The sequence below is a fragment of the Gnatocerus cornutus genome, chromosome 2, assembly GCF_029298725.1.
Source record: "Gnatocerus cornutus isolate USDA-ARS CGAHR chromosome 2, icGnaCorn1.1, whole genome shotgun sequence".
Lineage (NCBI taxonomy): Eukaryota > Metazoa > Arthropoda > Insecta > Coleoptera > Tenebrionidae > Gnatocerus > Gnatocerus cornutus.
Window position 1 is genome coordinate 17,689,201 of NC_142234.1, and position 21,563 is coordinate 17,710,763.

Here is a 21,563-nt window from a genome sequence, read left to right on the forward strand (position 1 = left end):
CTACTGTAATTACGCGAACTTCGATTGTTTACCGGTGTTTTCTACAGATGAATGCGCTCAGAGCAAAGTTATGAATATTTTTTCTTTTTACAGATGATGTAAAAAATCGCCGTAGGCGGAGGCGTTTCTTCCCACAAGAGGTACTAGACCAGAGTGTAAAAGACACCAGTTCTAACGATGATAAAACTAAAAGTGATACAAATCTCACTGCCTCTTTCTTATCTTCTACATCACCTACCACTGCCTCACCTTCCACTCCATCACGGATGACGCCTAGAAAGTCAGAACTGAGCATCCACATGGAGAATGCTCGCAAGGGGGTGACACTTGCCTACTCAGAACTGGGAAAAAACAAACGTCGAGTCACACCATCTAGTCCTTTAGATAAGTTCAAAGCGTCGAACAATTCGGATTCGGATAAAGACAGTTTGAAGAGAAGAGAAAGTGTGACACGGAAGCAGATTAATGCTGAACATAAACCCAATACCAATGACTCTGTTAAGTCAAACAAAAACATGAGTAAAAAAATGGAAGAGTTAACGGCCTTAACTAAAGAAACTCTCGCTCGGATCGAAAAACTTGCCAGTAAAAATAAAGAACTGCCTACTAAACAAATCAAGAGACCATTGAGTAGTAGTCCTATAAAACAAATAGACTCTCCTAGAACTAGAAACGTAGATAAATCTCACCAACCGTCTTCTATTTTAAAGAAGAAAATCGTGGAAGAGCCTATTATTGTCGAATCCGTGCCAAATACCGCTCCAGTATCGATTTTAAAACGTAAGATTTCTCAGGATGACCACAAGTTGGAAGGTGCGTCATCCTCAACACCTCCAGTTACCTTCTCACCAAGCGTCGTCGAACCGGCCACCACCAATCGCAAGCAAGGAATACTGAAGAAACGTCGTAGTCTAGATGAGTCCCAAGTGATGCGACATCGATCATGCAGTCCAGATGTTGCGATCAAGATCTCTGATTCGCGCTCAATTCTCAAGAATCAACGGAGATCCTCTTTGGAAGAGTTAACAAGGACGCAATCTCCAGAAACGCTTCTTCATGGTATTCTAAAACGAAAGACATCCCGTGCTGAAGAGGATGACGTCTCACTGAGCTCTCCTCAAAGTATCCTGAAAAGAAGATCAGGAGCGAGTAGTGCAGGTTCGACTAGTAGCACTCCTCATGTTTCTATTACCACAGCTGTGATCTTGGCGGCAGCTGGCGGTGCCGAAATGGTACTAGAACCAGACGCTGTCAAACCTATTCTTAAGAAAAAGAGTTTCTCTGAAGAAACTTGTAGCGATAACTCGCATTCGGAAGCTCCTAAACCCATCTTGAAGAAAAAGTCAAGTACTGATACCGACGAATGCGAGGAAAGACCTAAAAAACCAATTTTAAAGATTTCGAGAAACTCGCTTGAACGGGAAAACGTAGAGGAAAGTAGAGCGTTTTCTAACTTTAAACACAACATTCCTAATGATAACGAGTGTGATGTCAGACCTATACTAAAACAAAATGGTAAAGAAGAGGGGGCGAGACCTCGATTGTCATTCTGCGGTGATCATGATGATGGTAATGACGACACGGTGGTTAGACATAGAAGTTCAAGAAGGTCGCATACTATTTGTGCCGAGTTTAACATCAAAACTGACTTACACTCCAAGGATGAAGACAGAGAGTTGAAGAAACCGCGACCTCTGTCGGTTTCGGAACTTGTGATGAATTTCGAAACTACCACTTCCACTGGGGCCATCCCCAAAAGGTCCAGTATGAAGAGAAACAGTGATAGGTACAGAACTCAGCCTGTAACTTCCAATGAGTTAGAAGCTAGGTAAGTTCAAAATTACTAGAAGGGTGGTCGAGTTTCAGCGTTTATTTCCAACTCACGTCTTGTATTATTTTTCTTAGTCGTCGCATCAGACATGAGAATATATTTCACAAAGAAACAAAATTAATGCAATGTAATTTTAGCGGAGCATTTCCGCGCGCTATTTTGAGATGTTTTCGAATAATCGCGTGAAGAGGTTGTCTTAGATTTGATGTCATCAAAGGGTGATCTCTTGGTGTAAGATTTTATATCGATTTGGTGCCAAAGTATTGGCTAAAATTAGATTTAGTGTTTCACAAAGTCTCGCAGTGTTGTTAAAGCGAGCAGTGCGAAAGCCAGTAATTTGCGCGTTGTTAGTCTTTCTTGTTAAATTGACAGGATAAAGAAACATTCCCGTGAGTTTTCAAATTGTACCCACGCTATCAAATGTACTAAATTGATTTTTGTAACCTTTCGACCGCCGCCTACGCTTGTTAAAAATAAACTTTTGCTTTCCCTAATAACATGTTGTTTGTTTCGCAGTTTGAATTTAGTGAGGAGTCCGCAATTGGAGAATATTCCACAACTTGCGAAATCGAGTCCACTTCGTTCTCCAGTTGCCAACCACAGTGTCAATTCACTCTTGGATTTTACGTCTTCGTTAGAGAATGATAGTAATCTAAATAGTTTTCTGTCTTCACTACATAATACCAGTCCAGATACTGGAGTCTGTGCCAAGATGTCTTCCGATTCAGCTTTTCAGTCTCTTGGTGACGGACTTGAACTAGATCAAGACGACGATAAACCTCTCGAAGTTACGACAAGATCAGGAAAATTAGAAACCAACAGACTGGAACTACAAATGAAAGCCATCGCTGAAGAGGCACAAAAAATGAAGTTGAATAAAGGTAGCGAACTATTGTCCTTGGCCCCATTTGGTACTCATCCACAGACTTTAATATTTGATTCTATGTTACGAAACTTCTTTTTATGTTTAATCTAAATACGAGCACTGGCGTAGGCTCGGAATATAAAATGATTACGACCCTTCACGAGACTCTATGAATATTAAAACTGTAATTTCGCCGCTCTAGAATTTTTTCTTTCAGGGAGTACGGGGGTTCAGAAATATCGCAGTCGTAAGTGTCCTGAGAGGTCAACGTCCAGTAGGTTTTCGACCCAGCCGGTCACTTTTGATGAAGTTCAGGAAGCATCAAGAATAAATAAGAATTCTGATGATTCTGAAGGTTTGTTTGGTTTTATTTTTTTGTCATCATTTATTTTATTTTGTTGCTTTTTGGGTTAGACAAAAACGAGGCCGAGCCTTCTAAACTAAGTTTATTCGAAAGGATCAAGCTGTTTAATGACAGTGCCAAAGAACTTCCGAAAAAACGAGATGTTCCTAGGTGTCGCCTTAATCGATTTCAAACACAACCTGTTACTTCAGATGAAGTTGAGACTGCGCGTTCTATTCCTCCCACCACACGTGCTTTAGGTGTGCTTTATTTTTTTGTGTGACGTTTTTTGTCTTTCATAGATTTTGTGTTTAGATTGCTTTAATTATCGTAATTTGCATACATTTCTCGCATGCAAGAATGTAATTACAGATCTTTTTGCCGAATTTGTTACAGATGCCGTGGTTAAATTCCCATAAAATTGGATATTTAAAACTGTTTTGATGATCGTATTTTGCACAAATTTACGTGTTTTCAACGGCTATAAATATATAATTGATGGTTCAGTAACATCTAAAATAAATTCGAAACATTTTCGCATGCAAAATCAGCTACTAATTCCACCTCAAAGTCTCGCAATTTTTTTATGTAATTTCCTTATAATTTCCGTCAGATGACGAGAGATCGGGTCCGACCACCGCCTCTGAACGAAGAGGGATCCTGAAGTCTTCCTTTGGCAGCTCCAGCATTCGCGGTGATTCTCTCTCACCCCATCCGCGATCAGTTCTCAAAAAACGCGATTCTTTCGATGGAACGTCGGATTACGACAGTTCGAATCGTCGATCGATTTTGAAAACCGACATCGCTGATGTTACCTACGATGAGGGAATTTCCTGTAATGATTCCGCGTCAGATTCGGAAAGCGCGAGTGTGCCATCTTACCCCATCAAAAGTCCTGAAATCAAAGTGGAACGCAGTTCTTCCATGCGACAAGCGAACAGGTTCCTGAAATCCAGCAGTGAGACTTCAGATGGAGAGTCTTCTGGTGGACGCGAAATCAGGAGCATCTTCAAGAATGAAAACAAATTGAAAATTAAGTGAGTATTTTTATGGGGTTTATTTTTGTCAGTGGCCGCGGTGGAGGTATTTTTAGATGCGTCTTCCGGGGTCTTGGTGTCACGAGTTTTGTAAACTAGATTTTTATAGTTTCGCTCTAGTTGTTGAAGTTAGTCATGGTTTTACGAAAGATTTTGTTGTGAATTAGGCTGTTTGGACATCCATTGGTCGTGTCTTATAAAAAAAAACAATTTCGAATCATTTTATTCATATTTAATTGGAAAATGATAAGTCAATTGGTCGGGAATTACTTTGAAAGTACCAATTTAATTTCGAGCAGCCGTGTAAAAGTCTAGACTTTCGTTTATTTTCTTGTCTTTTGATCTGAGAAAATGTTTTGCCAGAAGTTATTTGTATTCATTTAATTAAAAAAGATCATAAAAAACAATTCTATGATGTCTGGAAGTCGTTAAGTTATTGAAAATTTCCAATTTCAATTCAAAATGTTATGGATTTTTTTTTATCTGCTATCAAATTACAGTTTTGGTTATTGAGTTACTAATTGAATTTTATTGTCAGCAATAAAGATATGCATAAACAAAACGGTGTAAACATAATCTGATAAACCATAAAAAATTGGTTAATTGCGTGGGATTGTTCTGATTAAAGGATTACTTGCATCAAAATTTCGAAAAAAATAGTTCATGGGATTTCCGCTTCGCTATAAACGTGATGATATAAATTTGAACTGATTTTTTCAAGGGGAATACTGCGCGTAGGTCTTCTAATGATTTAAGATTGCAGTGGCAACTTTAAACCAAAAAATTATTTACACTATGAATTAATTAAATATTTTTTTAATTGTATTTAACCGTCGATGTCCTTGTTTCATTTATAGAATTTATCTTTCAATTATCGACTTTCTGAGAAATAAGTATTCGAGGATAACAGGTATGAAAACTGTTATGGAAAAGTATTTCACCAGCAAGTTCCGGATAAGTTGCACGAAGGATTTTTTAGAGTGAGTTTTACCTTTTTTTGAGAAAACGAAAGATTTCAGTGGTTCTACATTGGTAATTTTTTGCAAAATTTTGTGAGGAAAAATATGTAAACTTTTGGGACTTTAAAAACTCTGAGGCGAGATTCGTGAATATGAAGGATCCACAGAACCTAGAGAATTTTGGGAAACGGATTAAGTGTGAAGATTTATTGATTTAAAATATTGCGAGAATTTAAAAAAATATAAAATAATCTGAAAACATTCGTTAATCAGTACAACTCATATGGAGGTATCGAACAAAATTCAAAGAATCTAAAGAATTCTAAAGAACATGTAAATTTTGCAGTTTTGGAAGATTTAGAGAGATATAGGAAAAAAGATAGAATTCGAAGAACGTAGCTTTTCTGGGATTCATGTTAATTGAGTTTTAATTTTCGGGGTTATTTCCACATTAGAAATTTCAGAATGCCAAACTATTCTAAAAAGGAATATTGAAAACCTTTATTCACGGTCACACTGCATATTGTGATTCTTTTATGCTATAATAGCCGCTTATCTCTTGAAATAAGTGGTAAACATTCCTTATTAGTCTTATTACAGCGTTTAAGTAAATTAAAGCAAACGACCCTAATTATCTACCTTACATACGAAGCGCCTTGTATATTTATTAGTTCATTGATCACGAAAAATTACGAAACCGCAGTTATATTTTGTGTGTAGTCCCGCATTTCATTTCATGCCCAACAGATTTTACTATCATGTTAAACAACTAACGGTTTTTATACAATTTCACTTTGTTTTGTAAATACTTCGCTGACCTAAAATGAAAGTAAACAGGTAGTCACCCGCCATAAAATTTAAAGCCGAACTAACTTTTCGCATTATTCTGTTTATAATTTCCGGAATTAAAGGATTCTCAAGCTTTTGTCTGTGATTCCAATGACGTGACTGTGAGTAAGCTTTTAATTTTGGCACCATTGTTCCGGTCCGTTAAAGAGAATTGTTTATTGATACCTGCCGTAGGTTGCCATGTTTCTTATCTAATGGATAGGTCTCCAAGGCCATTATGGTAGTAATTACGAAATAACCAGCTCGTGAGTTCCGTATCGCGGGGTTCAATCAAAAATGAAAGAAACGAAGAGAGAGGGATCTGCTAATACCTGTGTAATTACTCTCGCATAGATGCAGGTGCAAGTAAACACTTTTATAATGGGTTAAAACGACTAAACCCCTGGAAGCTTATTACATGCATTAATCAAGCTCATAAAGTTAGCTTGATCTCGGATAAGTGGTCTTTAAACCAAAGTCAAGCGGTGAAGAAGCGCCGGCGAGCTTATTACAACCATCGATTTCTCTCCAGCTTTGATTCAATTTTTTTTTGAATTATTAATCAGCGCAGAGGTTGTTCACATGTTTTTGTTTTACGGCATTTGCAACGAGTAGGTGTATTTTAATGTGTTACTACGACTTTTGTAGCAAATCCAGCTCGAATGAACAGTTCATCTTTTACATCGGTTATGGTGCGGTTGTCCGAACCGAAGACGATAAATTTTTGATTGACTCGCTCTCTCTCTCGATACTAATTTAGGAATTCTGTGGTTTTACGTAGGTGAGTTTAGTGCGTTCAAGGCTCGCGGTCTTCATAATTTTGTTGCGACAAGTCTCCATGCGTTTTTGAACTCGGATAAATGATGTACACCTGCTTCTATCTCTTGAATGTCATCACATTCAGAAAATGCGCGAAGTGAAGGTAATCACGTATTTATTCTAACGGGAACTCGAGGAATAAATATCTTCGATTAATAACACGCTTTAAAACGAGAGACAAAAAATTCAAGTTGCATACTCACCTTATTTATTTATCACTTTACATTTGATCCTCGTGTCGTGATCCTGAATCGTAATTCTTGCGAAAGCTCTCTCAGCTAATATATTCTCACGTGATGACTATCTCTGTATGATTTACAAGCATATAGACAGGTATTTAAGCAATTTCTACTTAAAATCAAAAGAAACATCTTCACTGAATATGCGATGAAAGTGAACTAACAATTATCTAACACCACGTTACCTAACCCCGCTCATTTCTCTTATTTTTACTTTATAATACCGCGTTGTTTTAAAGTAAAATTTCCGGCGATTACGGAGAAATTTCAGCGATTATGCCACAATATTTTCTTTCGTTCAAGGCGAGCATCAATCGCTCGATCTTTATCCATTATTCACGAATCGATGTCGAAATGGCACGCTCGTGACGAAATGTCATTTTTAATGTATAATTATAATGTCGGAGTGAATCTCAAATGGGAACGGTGCAATTTACAAAACTTTTAAGGGATCGTCCGTGCTTGGAACCTGTCGTGACGGAGAAGCTCATTGTTTTACAAGCAAAGTTTAATTAAAGGTCAATTTTGGTGCGGAAATTTTCGATAATTCACGGTATTTTTGAATTGTTATCGTACTGTGAGCTCACCCACTGTTTTATTTCTTTTTCACCGTTACGACTCAAACGTTATCTTGAATTTTAATTACGTCGAGAGTGTACTTTGGCGACGATAAAATGCGAAATTTTATTGAAAGAGCGTGTATGTGGTTCCTTTTGAATCTCATTTAATGCCACAAGATATCCAACTAGAAAATTTTATGATTCGTTGATGGAAATTCGAAACCTTGAGAGAGTGAGGAAACGCTAACGAGCTAATGTCATTGTTTCTATCAATAGGTACAGTTAGTTGTTCTTAAATTGAAACTTCCATTAGAGCTATTTAATGAAATAACCAATGAAGTAGCAAAGAAGCTCGTTAAGAGGAACCTACGCTTGTTTCAGTATTGATTGATTTATAACAATATTGAATAAACACAGTTTCGTCAGCAGGTTTACGGCCTGCTATCTGAGATAATCGTGATATAAATCTTTATAGGACTTTCTTTTAATTTTACGGTTAACGTACTTTTTCTCGTCACGTGTTTTTTAAATATTTACTTTCATTAATGGAGGATGTGAGTACATCTGAAATAATACTTCACAATGCACCTACGGTAGTGATAATGTTCAGAGTACAATAGCATTATCAAAAAATTATATCATTCTTAAAAATAGTTCTATTGCATTTGATAAATCTGAAGTCAACTTCTTTCTTTTGGTTGGCAAACTTACAATGATCATTTTTGTTTGTAAATGTGCCGTTTAGAGTGTTGGCAAGCGTGTAAAGACGTCAATTTCACAAGCATTGTCTTTCAATATTTGGGACACTTTCGAACTTACTTGACCCTTCTTAAAATTTTTAAATCTGATAATATTCCGCCAACCCTCGTTAAGGAACTTCAGCAGGTAGATTACCATCTAATATAATCCCTTCTTGGAACGAGACTTCCATTCCAGTGCGAATTGTGGCGCTTGAAAGTGTTAATTTCATTTGCGTGCTTTTGAATATTGTTGTTACATTCCTCAGTATAATAGACAACAAATATTTAATACAATCAATGATCTAAATATAGATTTTGTTCGATCAAGTCAATGCACCAATTATCATCCCATTTCCTATAGCGAGTAAAAACACTTGATATCCATATCTTCCATTAGCTTACTCATTACAGCCTAAGGCCGCGGACACTGAAAATTTATCGATGTTATTAGAAACTCTGCATAAACCATATGACTCCAAACTCTCGTTACGCGAATTGTATGATTTCCTTGGTTTAAAAAGCGTCCCCAGTATCATCCTCTTGCACGCATTGTGTCGGGAGAACCCCCCATAATCAGACGTTTCCAAGCATCGAAGCGGAGCGCAGCGAGCAACGATTTTAGTCCATATTCAGCGGTAACTTATTCAGTGCGCGTACAGCACTGCAGCTGTCACTACCTGGTACACTACATGATGTTTTGATTACTGTTTGTGACCCATTGACGAGCACATCAATCAAAAGTTCGTGTCGTAGGTCATTCGGGAATTTATTCATTTTCTGCGAAAATGACTGGGGTATGTACCTTTTAATTAAGTTTTTTCTATTGATTCGTCGAAATGTATTTTTTTCTATTGATTTGTGACGAACTAATTTTTCCAATTTGTAGTAAGTGGGTCGGGTTACTTGTCGGACTTCACTTGGTTCTTTATCATCTTAAGGTAATTAAGCCGGTGGTATATACTCTCGTTTAATCGAAAGCTCATTTTTGTTGGACAGTGAAAACGAATCATCGGTCTAATGGACGAGTTGATAAATTTGTTTCATCTTCGTTTGGCTTTCACTTATTAGCTTCACACGTGTAGAGACCAAAAATAAAAAACAGAAGCTTTCTAATTGGTTTTTGTCATACTTAATATCGCAGGAGGAATAAACAAAGCTCTTTTACCGTTGCATTGTTGTTATAGCGATAATTTTCTTATCAAGGAATTATTATGGTTTTCCGTAAAAGGCAACGCAATTGAGGACACCTAAAAAGTTTGAAACAACCAAAGAATTATTCATTGCCTACATGCTTGTAAGCAGCTGGTTTACTTATTGTATACTTAATTACGCATATCGTAATACTCAAAAACATAAACAGCGCTCATAGAAATGCAATTGTTGCGCTTATCAGTGTTGTGGTTTACAACGTGGCCATTTTTAGATTGATCAATGCGTTTATTGAATTTCTAGCGATGAAGACGTTGTAGCAACATTATCAAAATTCAGGTCTGTCACGTCAACAAAGTTTGACTTGACACAGTCACCTCTTGGGGTCCATGCAGAACGCCCACATGTAGTGTCCCCAAACGGTAACACGGCGTTAAAATTTCCGTTTTTAGTTCTTACATGACACAGACGTGGAAATTGTAAGTTGTACAGTTAATTGGTTTCATTAGCGCTCATTAAGTCCTTCTAAGCCGTATCCCGTAACACGAAAGTCTACTTACTCTAAACTTCCCGATTTTACCCCTTTGAACTAGCGCCATATCAGTGGCAGACAGTGCAAGGGGCGCCAGACAAACGTTTTATTAGGCGATCAATAAATCCAATGGGCGACGTAACAAAAGGACGGGATCTTGTCTATCATTACGTCAGAAGTGACGTTTTTCCTGATTCCTTGACACCATTCAGTTCCTTTTAACGTCTCATTAATTACGCCCTTCCCACGAACTGAAAGGGTAACGTTCTTGAACTTCCTTTTCTCTGTCGTTTTTTTTATTTTTAGGGTGGCGTCGTTCGTGACAGTTCACGTTCATTTATTTTATTAAGGTCGCGATGGTGTCCTTTATCGTTTCCTCAGGGACATGAAAACACTGATTGTTCTATTTTTAGGCCGGATTTGAAATTACTGCCGCCGCGGCAAAGAATTGTGGAGCGGTTTAGGAGGGTATTTTCGGCTACAATGTGATGTTTACCGGGTCTAAATTTAACGAATTGAACTTTAGTTGATTGAATTTGAAAACTGTTACGATTGTCGTAAATTGTAATTGGGTTCTTTAGGAAAACAAAGCCGAATTTAATTTAAACGATGTTCATTAAAATTTGTTTTTATTAAAAGTATCCAATAATAAAACACTTAGCTTTAACCAGAAAATTCCATTAGTGAAGCGAAACGACACGTTTTTAATTACACGAGCCTACCCTTTAATTATACGAAAGGATAGGCCGGGAAAACAACGGAAAATTGTTGCGAAAATGACACGTTTCTTTAGCTTTGAAGTATTACTATCTATACCATAATTTATTACGGTTCTGACTCATTTTTATCAAACGCGATTTAGTGTTTTTTAAAGGGGACATGTAAACATACCCAATAGTAATAAATTTTAAAGTTTCCAATAAAATTTTCATTTCCTATCAAATATGTTTGCGGAAACTTGCGACTTGTAAAAGATGAATTTTTTAATTTTTACGAAATTTGTTTTTTTAGTATGCTAAAATCCAATATAAACAAGTTATTGTTATTCTTTCAAATTTTTATGGGTTTTTAGTTTTAAATTTGATTCTATTATAAAAAACAAAAATTTCGAAATTCAAATCTGTATTCATTTAGATAAAGGTCTTAAAAATCGATTACTTATGTATGTGCATACGTATAAATTATTGTGAACATAAATGTTTGAGGCAATAAATGCCACAGATACAATTAAATGCTTAACTATAATTATAGAATTTAATAGTTGGTTTCCAACCGAATTTAATTACCGCTTGTTTATTATTTTTTTCCCCAAAAACAAATCAAAATAAATCCCTGTTTACATTCCATTGCCTAATAACGTCTTTTTTGTAGGTATTGCTTTAATATTCATGCAAATTGATTTTATCCGATAAGCTGATGTTTATTTACTATTTCGTGCTCGTAGACCGTAATTTCGCTACGTAATCCATAATATTCCAGTTTTTGCTAGGCGTTTGTGATTGGTAGTTTAATTTGCATGCAAATTAATCGATGGATCCTATTCGACTCTTTTTCGCACTGTTGTTGAAGCTGCTGGCCATAAAAACCGAAAGGTGTGAAGAGACCAAAAATAACTTTCTAATGATCTCTGGATTTGGTATTATCTGTGACCATGACCTTGCGTTTTCTGAAGTCATCACATCTGATGAGCAGTCACATTTACGCGTTAATTGCCAACATGTTTTAGAATCCTCAATGGATTTATCCGACACAGTCTAATCGTAATGGGCAATTATCCGTACCAAAGGTGTTTTCTACAATGCGTGTTCTCTTCAAAGACAATAATAAAACTACGTTTTTAACTCGCCATGAAAAGCAAACATTCCGTGTTTGTTTTTTGGACACCTGTTCAAATTAAATTTTGTTTCCAGACAAAAGCTGGAAAGTGTTTTGTCCAAAAGCAAGAGCCAGAGCACCTTCGGGGATGAAAGTGAATCGTCAAATCAAAAAGGAAGTTCGATTCGAAGATCTCAAACTCAATCAGCCATGCCACGGGCCATTGAAGAACTCCAGGCGAAGCTGCAGCAGAGCGGCGAGTCGGGTTGGAGGAAAAGAGTACAACAAAACAACAATTCCAACGATGAATTGAGGCTTCTTAACATGAATCGGTACAATGTAAGTATTTAGTTAGATCGTGTTTCTACTACTCGATAAATAAACATGGTTGGGTAATGTCATCTCGTGTTTATGATTGTTTGCTTTGACGCATGATAGCCGAGGAGTTCGTTTAGTTTGTAACGAAATTTGTAATTACTGCGATAACATCTAACATGAGCGGTAAGGTGTTTACTGTGTGGTAGATATCACTGCAATTGTTGTCACCTTGCTCGTGAAATCTATTGCAAAATGAAGCGTGATTGACTCTTAATCAGTCTATCTTGTAAGATATCCATGACCCGTTTCGCCAATATGTGTGTAAGTAACATTTACTTTTTTGTAGAGCGAAAATTCCGTATTAGTCCATTGCATTGAAAAAATTCGCTTTGATGGTCAAGGTGCATATTTGTTGATGATTGTGCGTCACAGCGTAAACTACTATTTTGTTTTTATAGCTCATTCTCTTTGTTATCGTTATTATACACAAGGAGGTACTAACATTGCTTTGCATTGTTTCCGGTTCTATTTTCGTCTTGAACAAGTGAGAGATATCAGTTTCATCTGCCGACTAATTCATTATTTTTACACGACGGAAACGCATCATACAATGAGATATGCGCTTTTTATCTCAGCTTGATATATTTTTGTGTAGGTAAATAGTAAAACTGCCCACAGAAACAATCATTTAACTCTGTGGCCTATCACAGCCACTGAAGCGAATAATTGTGTCTAAAATAACGAATTGCTCATTGTAATATTCCCACAGCGATGCTCATAGAGTTCGATACGAGTATTCTTGTATTGTTACGAAAACAAAGAGGGTTGATTATACTTTCATAATCTTCAATATTTATAAAGCCTGCAGCGTGACCGATTTCACTGTTATGACATAAATTTCAAGAGAGTTTTTTGAGTTGAGTCAATTGTGCGTAACCTCCAGTGCGCATAAGTCCATATTAGTACAAAGAACGAGATTCCTTGCAGAATTAAATCACCTAATAAGTTAAGCGGATAAACGCGAATGTCAGTCGAATCAAAGCCGTGTCTTCCATACATTATCAGCTAACCGGAAATCTCGCAATCGCTTTCCTCTTCACGATACCACACTGTTCTTCTGTCATCATAAATAGATTGCCAACACCTCAGTCACCAATTTAGCGCCTAGTGACATGTCAGTAATAAAGTAAAGAGTTTAGAAACGCGGTTTTTCCACAGAATTCTCATCGCTAGTTTATCTGCTCAACCTACAAAATATTCATCAATAACTCAGTGATATCGTGCGTCAAAACACGAACCGTGCCAAGTTTAAGTGCGCACAACTTTGCGGGAGACAAAATGTTGGGGATCATAATTGCCGTTGTCTGTCTCATTATCGCATGGGTTTTAAAATCCGCTTTTTCTACGCAGGATGAGTTGTCGGAAAAGTCAATTCTTGAAATTAAAAAGGACGAACTTGATGCCGCGTCGAAGCAATGGAAAAGCCGGGTGGAAAAATCGGACGCGGAAAAGTTCTCCGTGGCCGGACGAATGGAGAAAAACAGGGAAGAGGCCAATTTGCCGATTAATATTCCTTTGGTTGAAAACAAACGGACGCCCACAGCCAAAAGGTTCAAGGGAAAAGAAGGTGAGTTAGTTTTCGTTATCTGACATTTTTTTCAATCTTTTGATGTTTTAATTTTATCGGAACTTTTTTATGCTTATCTCTTACGATATTAAATATTTATTTATGTGATGATTTCAGGCAGCGATTCTTCTTCCACTCCAGCGTCTCCTGACAAGAACAGACACGTGGAATTGACGCGGAGTTACTCCGTTCCCGATCCAGATCGCGACACCTCCGGTAGTAATTTTTTTTCTTTACAAAAACCTTTTTAACAATTTTACTTCAAGGTTCGGACACTTCTCTTAAAGCCCTGGGCAGGAAAGTGGCTGTAACCAGACCAGACGACGACACCTTCAAAAGCTTCTACAAGAAAATCGACGTGAAAATAACTTCTGAGCAAATCGACGTGTCTTTGGATGACTTCGATTTAGTGAGCCGGCAGTCTCTCTTGGTGCAAAAGAAAAATGTTCAAGTTCAAAAACGACGTGGAGCTTCCAAAAATCCCATTAAAGCGTTGGCGTCGCGCAATGATATCTCTGAAGAATATACTGAAGTGATTACAGGTGTAGCCGAGAGAGAAAAGAAAAGACTGAATATAGAAAAACGTGAGTTTGAATAATCTCGTGTCATGTAACTGATTTTTTGTTTGCAGTGGCTAAGAGTTCCAGTATGGCGCACGCAGCCTTGGCCGGTTTGGTCAGCAATGAAGATTTCAAATCCGTAGCGTTAAAAAAATCGAGTTATACTGGTACACTGAACCCTTATAAAGACGTGATGTTGTTACAAGTCAAAGGACGGCAACACGTTCAAACTCGATTAGTGGAGCCTGTCGCAGACAGCATCAATGAAGGGGATAATTATATCCTGGTCACTCCTTCCACTCTGTATAATTATGTGGGGAAATATTCGAACGTGATTGAGCAATCGAGAGCATCAGAGATCATTAATCACATTCAACAAACCGGAGATTTGGGTTGCAAAGAAGTCGAAGTTGTTACAATAAACGCGGAGAATAGCTCGGTGATGACTAAACAAATTCGGAAATTCTGGAAGACGTTAGAATGCGAAGAGAGTCAAACCTTTACCAGCGGAGGCAACCCAGACGAAGATGCCATCTTTGAAACAAACATTCTCTCTACTAATATGATATACAAATTGGAAGGTACTGAACTGGCGCCCTTGGAAGAATATTGGGGGAAAATCCCGAAAATTGAGATGCTGGATCAAACTAAAGTAATCGTTTTCGATTTCGGCTCCGAAATGTACGTGTGGAGTGGCAAAAACGCCCCCATTGAGAAAAAGAAATTAGCTTTCAGATTAGCGAAAGAGATGTGGGAGTTGGGGTTCGATTACACGGATTGCAACATCTGTCCTTTGAATGTGGCTTCCATCCTTGGAAACCGACTGTCTAATAACATCACAAAGAAGGATACGAGTAGGCCTAGTTGGGCTCTTTTCGCCAAGATAACTCAACACAGAGAAACTATTTTATTCAAAGAGAAGTTTTTAGACTGGCCAGATTTCTCGCGAGTAATCAAAGTAAAAGGTGATCAAAACGGCAAAACTGTGGATCCTTCCTACAATATACAACCCTGTGATGTTGCTGAAATGCTTACAAGCAACAGTACTGAACCAGATTTGGTAGTAGAAAACCTCCATTTAGGGAGAGGCGATAAGTATTTTGATGAAGAAACGAAAAGACTGTTTGAATTTGAAACTCTAAAGATATCTGTTTGGAAAATACTAGAAAACCATCCAGAACAACTAACTGATGACTCCATTGGCCATTTCTACAATAGCAATAGTTATATTATTAAATGGAATTACAGAACAACAGTGAAAGGTAGGGGATTGAGCGGCAAACCTTCCAGACACCTCCAAGCAGGAAGAGATCGATGTATCTATTTCTGCTGGCAAGGATCCAACGCTTCCATCAACGAGAAGGGATCCGCCGCTCTCTTAACAGTCGAACTAGATCACGAAAAAGCACCTCAAGTTCGCGTAGTTCAAAACACAGAACCGGCGGTATTCTTGAAAGTTTTTCGTGGCTACATGGTCGTCCACGACGGCAAAAGAGACGTTTCGGAAGATGAGGGTAAACCGAGACTGTTTATAGTCAGAGGAGAATTAGAAGATGAAGTTAGCTTAGTCGAAATCCCCTGCGAAATAAAACACCTAAGAAGTCGAACATCCTGTTTACTCGTTGATTCCAAATCTGCGCGAATTACGTTGTGGCATGGTTCGAAATCTACTAAACAAACTAGAAAAGTGGCTAAATTGGCTGTTAACAGAATTATTGAGAAGAAAGCGGCCGAGTTTTATTGGAGCGATGACGAGATTCATGTTGTTGAGGTTAAAGAAGGCGATGAAAGTGTAGAGTTTTTAGATATTGTTGGAGATGAGCGTAGCGATTATTTGTCTTTATTGGATAGTGATTTAGAGTTTGATTATACGATGAGACTGTTTCATCTGAGTAGTATTTCGAAGACGTTTGAAGCTACGGAAGTTTTGTGTTCGCATAGGAGTGAATATTCTAGTCCATATCCGTTTCTGCAAGCAGAACTTTACTCAGCTAGTCAACCTGGTGAGTTATCGATAGTTCATAAATCGAACGTACACATTAATCAGCCCACACAAAAACATCAAATTAATTAAACTTTTGTATGAATCTTGATAAGAAACGACAAAATTGATTGTACCTCATTCGTTAACGAAGTTACGATACCTTGTTTCAAGATTTTTAATATTCGTTGCTTAACCCCTTTTCAAGTTGTTCTTTTAAAAAGCTCGCCATTGATTTTAACGGATTTACGATAGATAAACTCAGGCTTATTCAATGCTCTGCACTTTTTTCAGTCATTTTTATTGCTGTCAAACATTACAACTAATCTTATCAATTTACATTTTTTTCTGCTTTTATGTTGTTGCTAATAGATAATACGAAAAAACTTAATGATTAAATTTAAATGTTATGAAATTGTTACTGTGGCCATTTTACCGTGAAAAACTGTCCAAGTTTTTTACGCTTAAAATTGTGAAGTTGTCCATTTAAACCTTTTAATTTCAATTGGTTCACATCCATAAATAATACTCTGCGAGTGGGGGAGCGCCTCATCGACAGATAACGGTCACAAAATTAAAAAGACTGCATAATTGAGGAGAGGGCTCTGCAGCCGTAAATTTTGTTCAATAAATTTCTGTCTAAATTTAGTGACGGCACTTTGTCATTGCATTTTAACAGTACAGATTAATTAGTGTGTTAGTAAAGACACAAAATTTGTTGCGATCATAAAGTCGAACTTTCAGTCTATTCAAAGTTGTATTAAATTGATAACACGTCAACTAGTATTCCCCGTTTAGTTTATGTAACCAATTAGACTAATTAACGAACCAACTTACTAACTATGTAGACACTTATATCACTACACAGTCAGTTCATGAGAGCGTCAAATGTGAAAAAAGATCGAGAGGAGTTGATATGAAATTATTTGCTGGAGCGGATTCAGAGTAGCATTAACAGATTCAATAAACCATAAATGCAACGTTTACTCTGGATATTAGCTTAAATGACTTTCATCATATTGGAAATTAATTGCTCAGAATTATGCAGTCGCATCTTTCTCTCAAATGGCTCATCAATTTCTAATAACACGTCCATCAAATCAAAGTCTAATAATAACAGATGAGGATATCCATAATTGATGTAGTTACACACACGTCTCTCTTGTAGACAAACCACCGTCTAAATGACATATTGATTTGGATTTGAATGTCATCCTCCGTTGTGATTGGTAGAATAATTTATCAGACATACATCTGGCTCCATGACCAGGATTTACATCTGCTCGAAAAATTTTTGATTGACGATATAACTTTTAAACATAGACGTTGCCTTTATTCATCTTGTCAGGAAGTCATCTGCAGCAAGTGTTAGCGTTGTGATAAGGGGTGACAGTCTAATGCATACTTGTCGTTTCATGTCGCGAAAAAAGATTGCCGTGTGAACTTTACACCCGCCAACAATTAAATACAGAATTGACATGTTCCAAGGTTTGTTTACAGTTTTTTTCTTGCAGCATTATTTTTAATCGATAACCATCACGAACTATGGCTGTGGCAAGGTTGGTGGCCGGAAAGAGAGGAAGAAGAAGGGGAATTAAGCGATCAGACGGGATCAGGAGCAGTGCGATGGCAAGCTGAAAGGAAAGCCGCCATGCAAACTGCTGTTAATTATTGGCAAAATAACCATAGCGGGGACGAGTCGGTGCCGGCGTTTTTGGTTTGGGCAGGTCTCGAACCATTGGAATTTAAAAATCTTTTCCCATTCTGGCTCGACCGGGAAGACGTCGCTGAATTAAACCTCAAAGAAGGAAGGAGAGCCGGAGCCAAGTTGTCTGTCGAAAATCAGCTGGCTCTTCTGCTAAGAACCACTTATCCGCTGTCTGAATTGCTACAAAGACCGCTACCTGAAGGCGTAGATCCCACTCACCTCGAAATTTATCTTTCGGCTACGGATTTTCAGGATTTGCTGCACATGACTAAGGAAGAGTTCCAGAAGTTGCCTTTGTGGAAGCAGACCTCTTTGAAGAAGGAAAAGGGACTTTTTTGACCTATGCTTACGTTGTTGTTAGATAAATTAGACTATTTATTTGGTGGATGTTTTCATATGCTGACATCCATCGATTTTATTTGAGGACTTGGTTATTGTCACGGTTTACTTTTTTACATATCAAAATTGTCCGTTCGGTTTTTACTCTCTCAAATTGCCTTTCGAACAGTGGAAATCATATTTTTATAACCAGTAGCTTTCATACAAAATTGTTTAAGTCAGAAGGTGTAATAAAAACTGCCAATTGTTATCATTTTATCTGTACTTAAGTCTCTAATTTTAATATTTTAAATGACAATTTTAAGTCAAATTTATAGTGTCTGTGATTAGGCTTTTGTATTTATATCGATAAATCGTAATATATGCTGTTATTGTAAAATGTATATAACATGAAGAGGTGCCTTGTTATCAACGGAATTGAAAGCACTCCTCATTGTGTGAGTGCCAACATTTTCTAGTCTTTGTGATCTTTCATGGCACTGCGTTATTTTTTATTTCTGTGTTTTTTTCAGATTTTTTATTCAAACTATAATTTTAAGTAACGCCTTACTAATTTTTCGTTCACTTGCCGTCGAGGCGATGTACATTGTTTCCTAAACGCTGGCTTTTGTACTAAAATCGTTGTGGACGTTCTGTGTTTTGTATATAACTTTTCAAATTACTTAATAAATATTTTCAGTAAATCAGTCTCATCTTTCATTCTCACAAAGTTCATGTCGGCTGCACTAAACTTACTCTAATAATTTCAGAACAAGTTTCAACTTTGGGATATTTAATCAAGTCGTGTGAATATTGGTTTTCTACTTGTAATTCATGAAGATAAATAACAAGTTCTAGGCACGTCCCTGTAAACACTATAAATCAAAATAGTACGATTTTATTCACATTTCAGACGTTTGCAAGATTGATTACGAGCCACATGCAGACAATTTGATTTCCTGTCACTAACGCGTTTTATTGATGCATGATATATTTCTAAATTATCTCTCTAATTTCGCATCCCTGTGGACCAAGTTTTTTCTCGAAACAAAGATAAATATAAAACGTCTAAATTCACTGCCGTCGCATAATGAACTCTATACAAGAAAGGACACTGAAAAAGTAAGAAAGTTATTGAATTTTTCTTGTGTTTTGTGCAAAGAAAAAATATGAGTGAAGAATATAGATTTGGGACTTTCTATTCTCTTGTGCGTGAGTGCGTTTGGTGAACCATGACGCAGACAAAGGGAAGGAAAAGCAAAAAGTTATTTTCCTCTTTTCTAAACAGTGGTGCTTGCCGCAGAGAGAATTCATTGTTGCCGTTTTAATCAGAGAAATATTTTAATTTCGATTTTTTTCGCCACCTGTTTATAGAGAAAACATTGCCGCCAGAAAACCGAAAATCAAAATTTACTTAGTATAAGTAGAAATCAATACCTGGTAAAATAAATTCACCCATTGTACCCAAACATTGATTGATGAAAATTTCCGCTACGAGCGACGAATATTTTCGCTACACTTTTTAATATAAACACTTTTAATGGCGATGGAAATTGAACTGTGGCATGAGAATAACGAGTTGTATACCTGTCGTGGGTATTTCAATTTGAATGGATTTTAAAAACCTACAAGTGAGTATGTTATTTTTCATTATTGGTTCTACTAAAATTTCAATCTTCCACGTTTGGGTTGTGATTTGGTTTCATATTATGTAGCTTCAAGATAAATATATGCGCCTTCGATTTATGCAAATTTCTGAAAAATACAGAGATTGAACCGTTCACTTAAAGCTGTGTTTTGAAACAAGTTCCGATAAAATGAAAATACCAAAACCTGACTAACAAACGATAAAGCAACAACGAAGCGGATGCATTACGCTAAAATTTCCTAGCCTTTAGACTAACATCAGAGCCAATCGTTTATTTTGGAATTATTATTGTTGTAAATTAAAGTAAATTAAAATTTTTAAATTTAGTTATTACATTAATGGGATTTGGATAATATTCCGGCATTTATATTTGTTTTATGTGCGGATATTCCTAGCATTTACTGGTCAACAGTTGTAAAATTTATGTCCATTGGCGATTACCTGTGTCGTTATGTTTTTATAGCTTTGTAATTTACAATAAAAATAAATTAACGTGTTATGATAACCGCGGTAGATAAACAGTGAATGCAGAATTTAGCGGTAAAACACGAATTATAGGGAGGTAATTCTTTACTGCTGTTTAGAATAAAATATCCACGTTTTTTGTGAGACTGTTAAATGGACGTGGTCGTAAAATGCGGCCGATAATACGTCCGAGTGTGGGTAAAACTGAAATAATAATGCCCTGGGACTTTAATTTTCATGTCGAATTTTTATGTTGTCACAAACAAAGCCGTCGGTCCAGTTGACATATTTGTGCATTCAATGTAAATATAAAGCATATCATGCATGTGGAAATGTAAAATGCAGTTATTTGCGAGATATGATAGTACCTGAACGCTGCTAAGCTTTTTGAAAAACAACTAAATTTGAATTTGTTAATCCTTATTTTACAGGCACATTTAAAAAGCAAATATTTTGCCTTGAGTTTGAGGTATATTTCAATTTAAAGTAACATTTTTAAGACTTTACATCAATTTTATAGAGAGGGTGTTAAACCCCGTCTGAGAAATCTGTCAATTTGTTTTTAAAATCGTTATTTACATGAGTTTGTATAAGCATATACATTTTTCTTTAATAATAGGGTAAAAGACATAAAAAGTGTTGTGTGCTAAATAGGTCCATATAGTAGTGTAATCGATTATTTTGGCTCACAGGAGATTATATTTGTTCAAGCTCCGACATGTCATGCAGATGTGGCATGAAAAAATACTTATAAATTGCGATTGCTTTCTGTTTGTTTTGTGGGGTCACGAAAAATTTTGATTGAAACGATAAAACTTTAACGAAACATAATATTTTTGGAGCAGGATGAATAAATTACATCTTAAATTACAGCGATAATTTTTTACATCCTTACATAACGTATAACGAGTCCAATATTTTTTGTTCGCTTGAAACGAGCCTGTATTTATTATATTGCGCCGAAAAATCTTTATGGAACGCCGGCACTCATTTACAGCATTTAATTTGCATTTTTTGCATGAAGAGAAAATGGCTTAGAACGTGAGTAACGACCTCAAATTCTTTCTTACATTATTGTTGTTCAAATTAATATTAATACACTCAGTTTACAGAGCATTAAGTTTTGTTTGTTCCCTACTTTTATAACCCCCTGGAACATTTTTTTCTGAAAGCTCGCCAAAGATATTACTTTTTTCACTCGTTGAGAGAGTCGGGGCTTTT

At 36.7% G+C, this 21,563-nt stretch overlaps 1 protein-coding gene across 1 annotated transcript in view; it reads left to right on the forward strand.

Moving 5' to 3' along the window:
* Positions 1–18,936, forward strand: part of LOC148179629 (uncharacterized) — a 40,398-nt gene extending 21,462 nt beyond the window's left edge. The window contains exons 5-15 of the mRNA XM_088030862.1: positions 94–1,828; positions 2,348–2,712; positions 2,914–3,051; positions 3,111–3,299; positions 3,653–4,076; positions 11,813–12,056; positions 13,446–13,662; positions 13,780–13,878; positions 13,929–14,246; positions 14,294–16,225; positions 17,718–18,936. Coding sequence (XP_087886988.1) covers positions 94–1,828; positions 2,348–2,712; positions 2,914–3,051; positions 3,111–3,299; positions 3,653–4,076; positions 11,813–12,056; positions 13,446–13,662; positions 13,780–13,878; positions 13,929–14,246; positions 14,294–16,225; positions 17,718–18,250 — 6,194 coding nt within the window. The 3' untranslated portion in view covers positions 18,251–18,936. The remainder of the gene's footprint in view (positions 1–93; positions 1,829–2,347; positions 2,713–2,913; positions 3,052–3,110; positions 3,300–3,652; positions 4,077–11,812; positions 12,057–13,445; positions 13,663–13,779; positions 13,879–13,928; positions 14,247–14,293; positions 16,226–17,717) is intronic.
* The last annotated feature ends 2,627 nt before the right edge of the window (positions 18,937–21,563 follow it).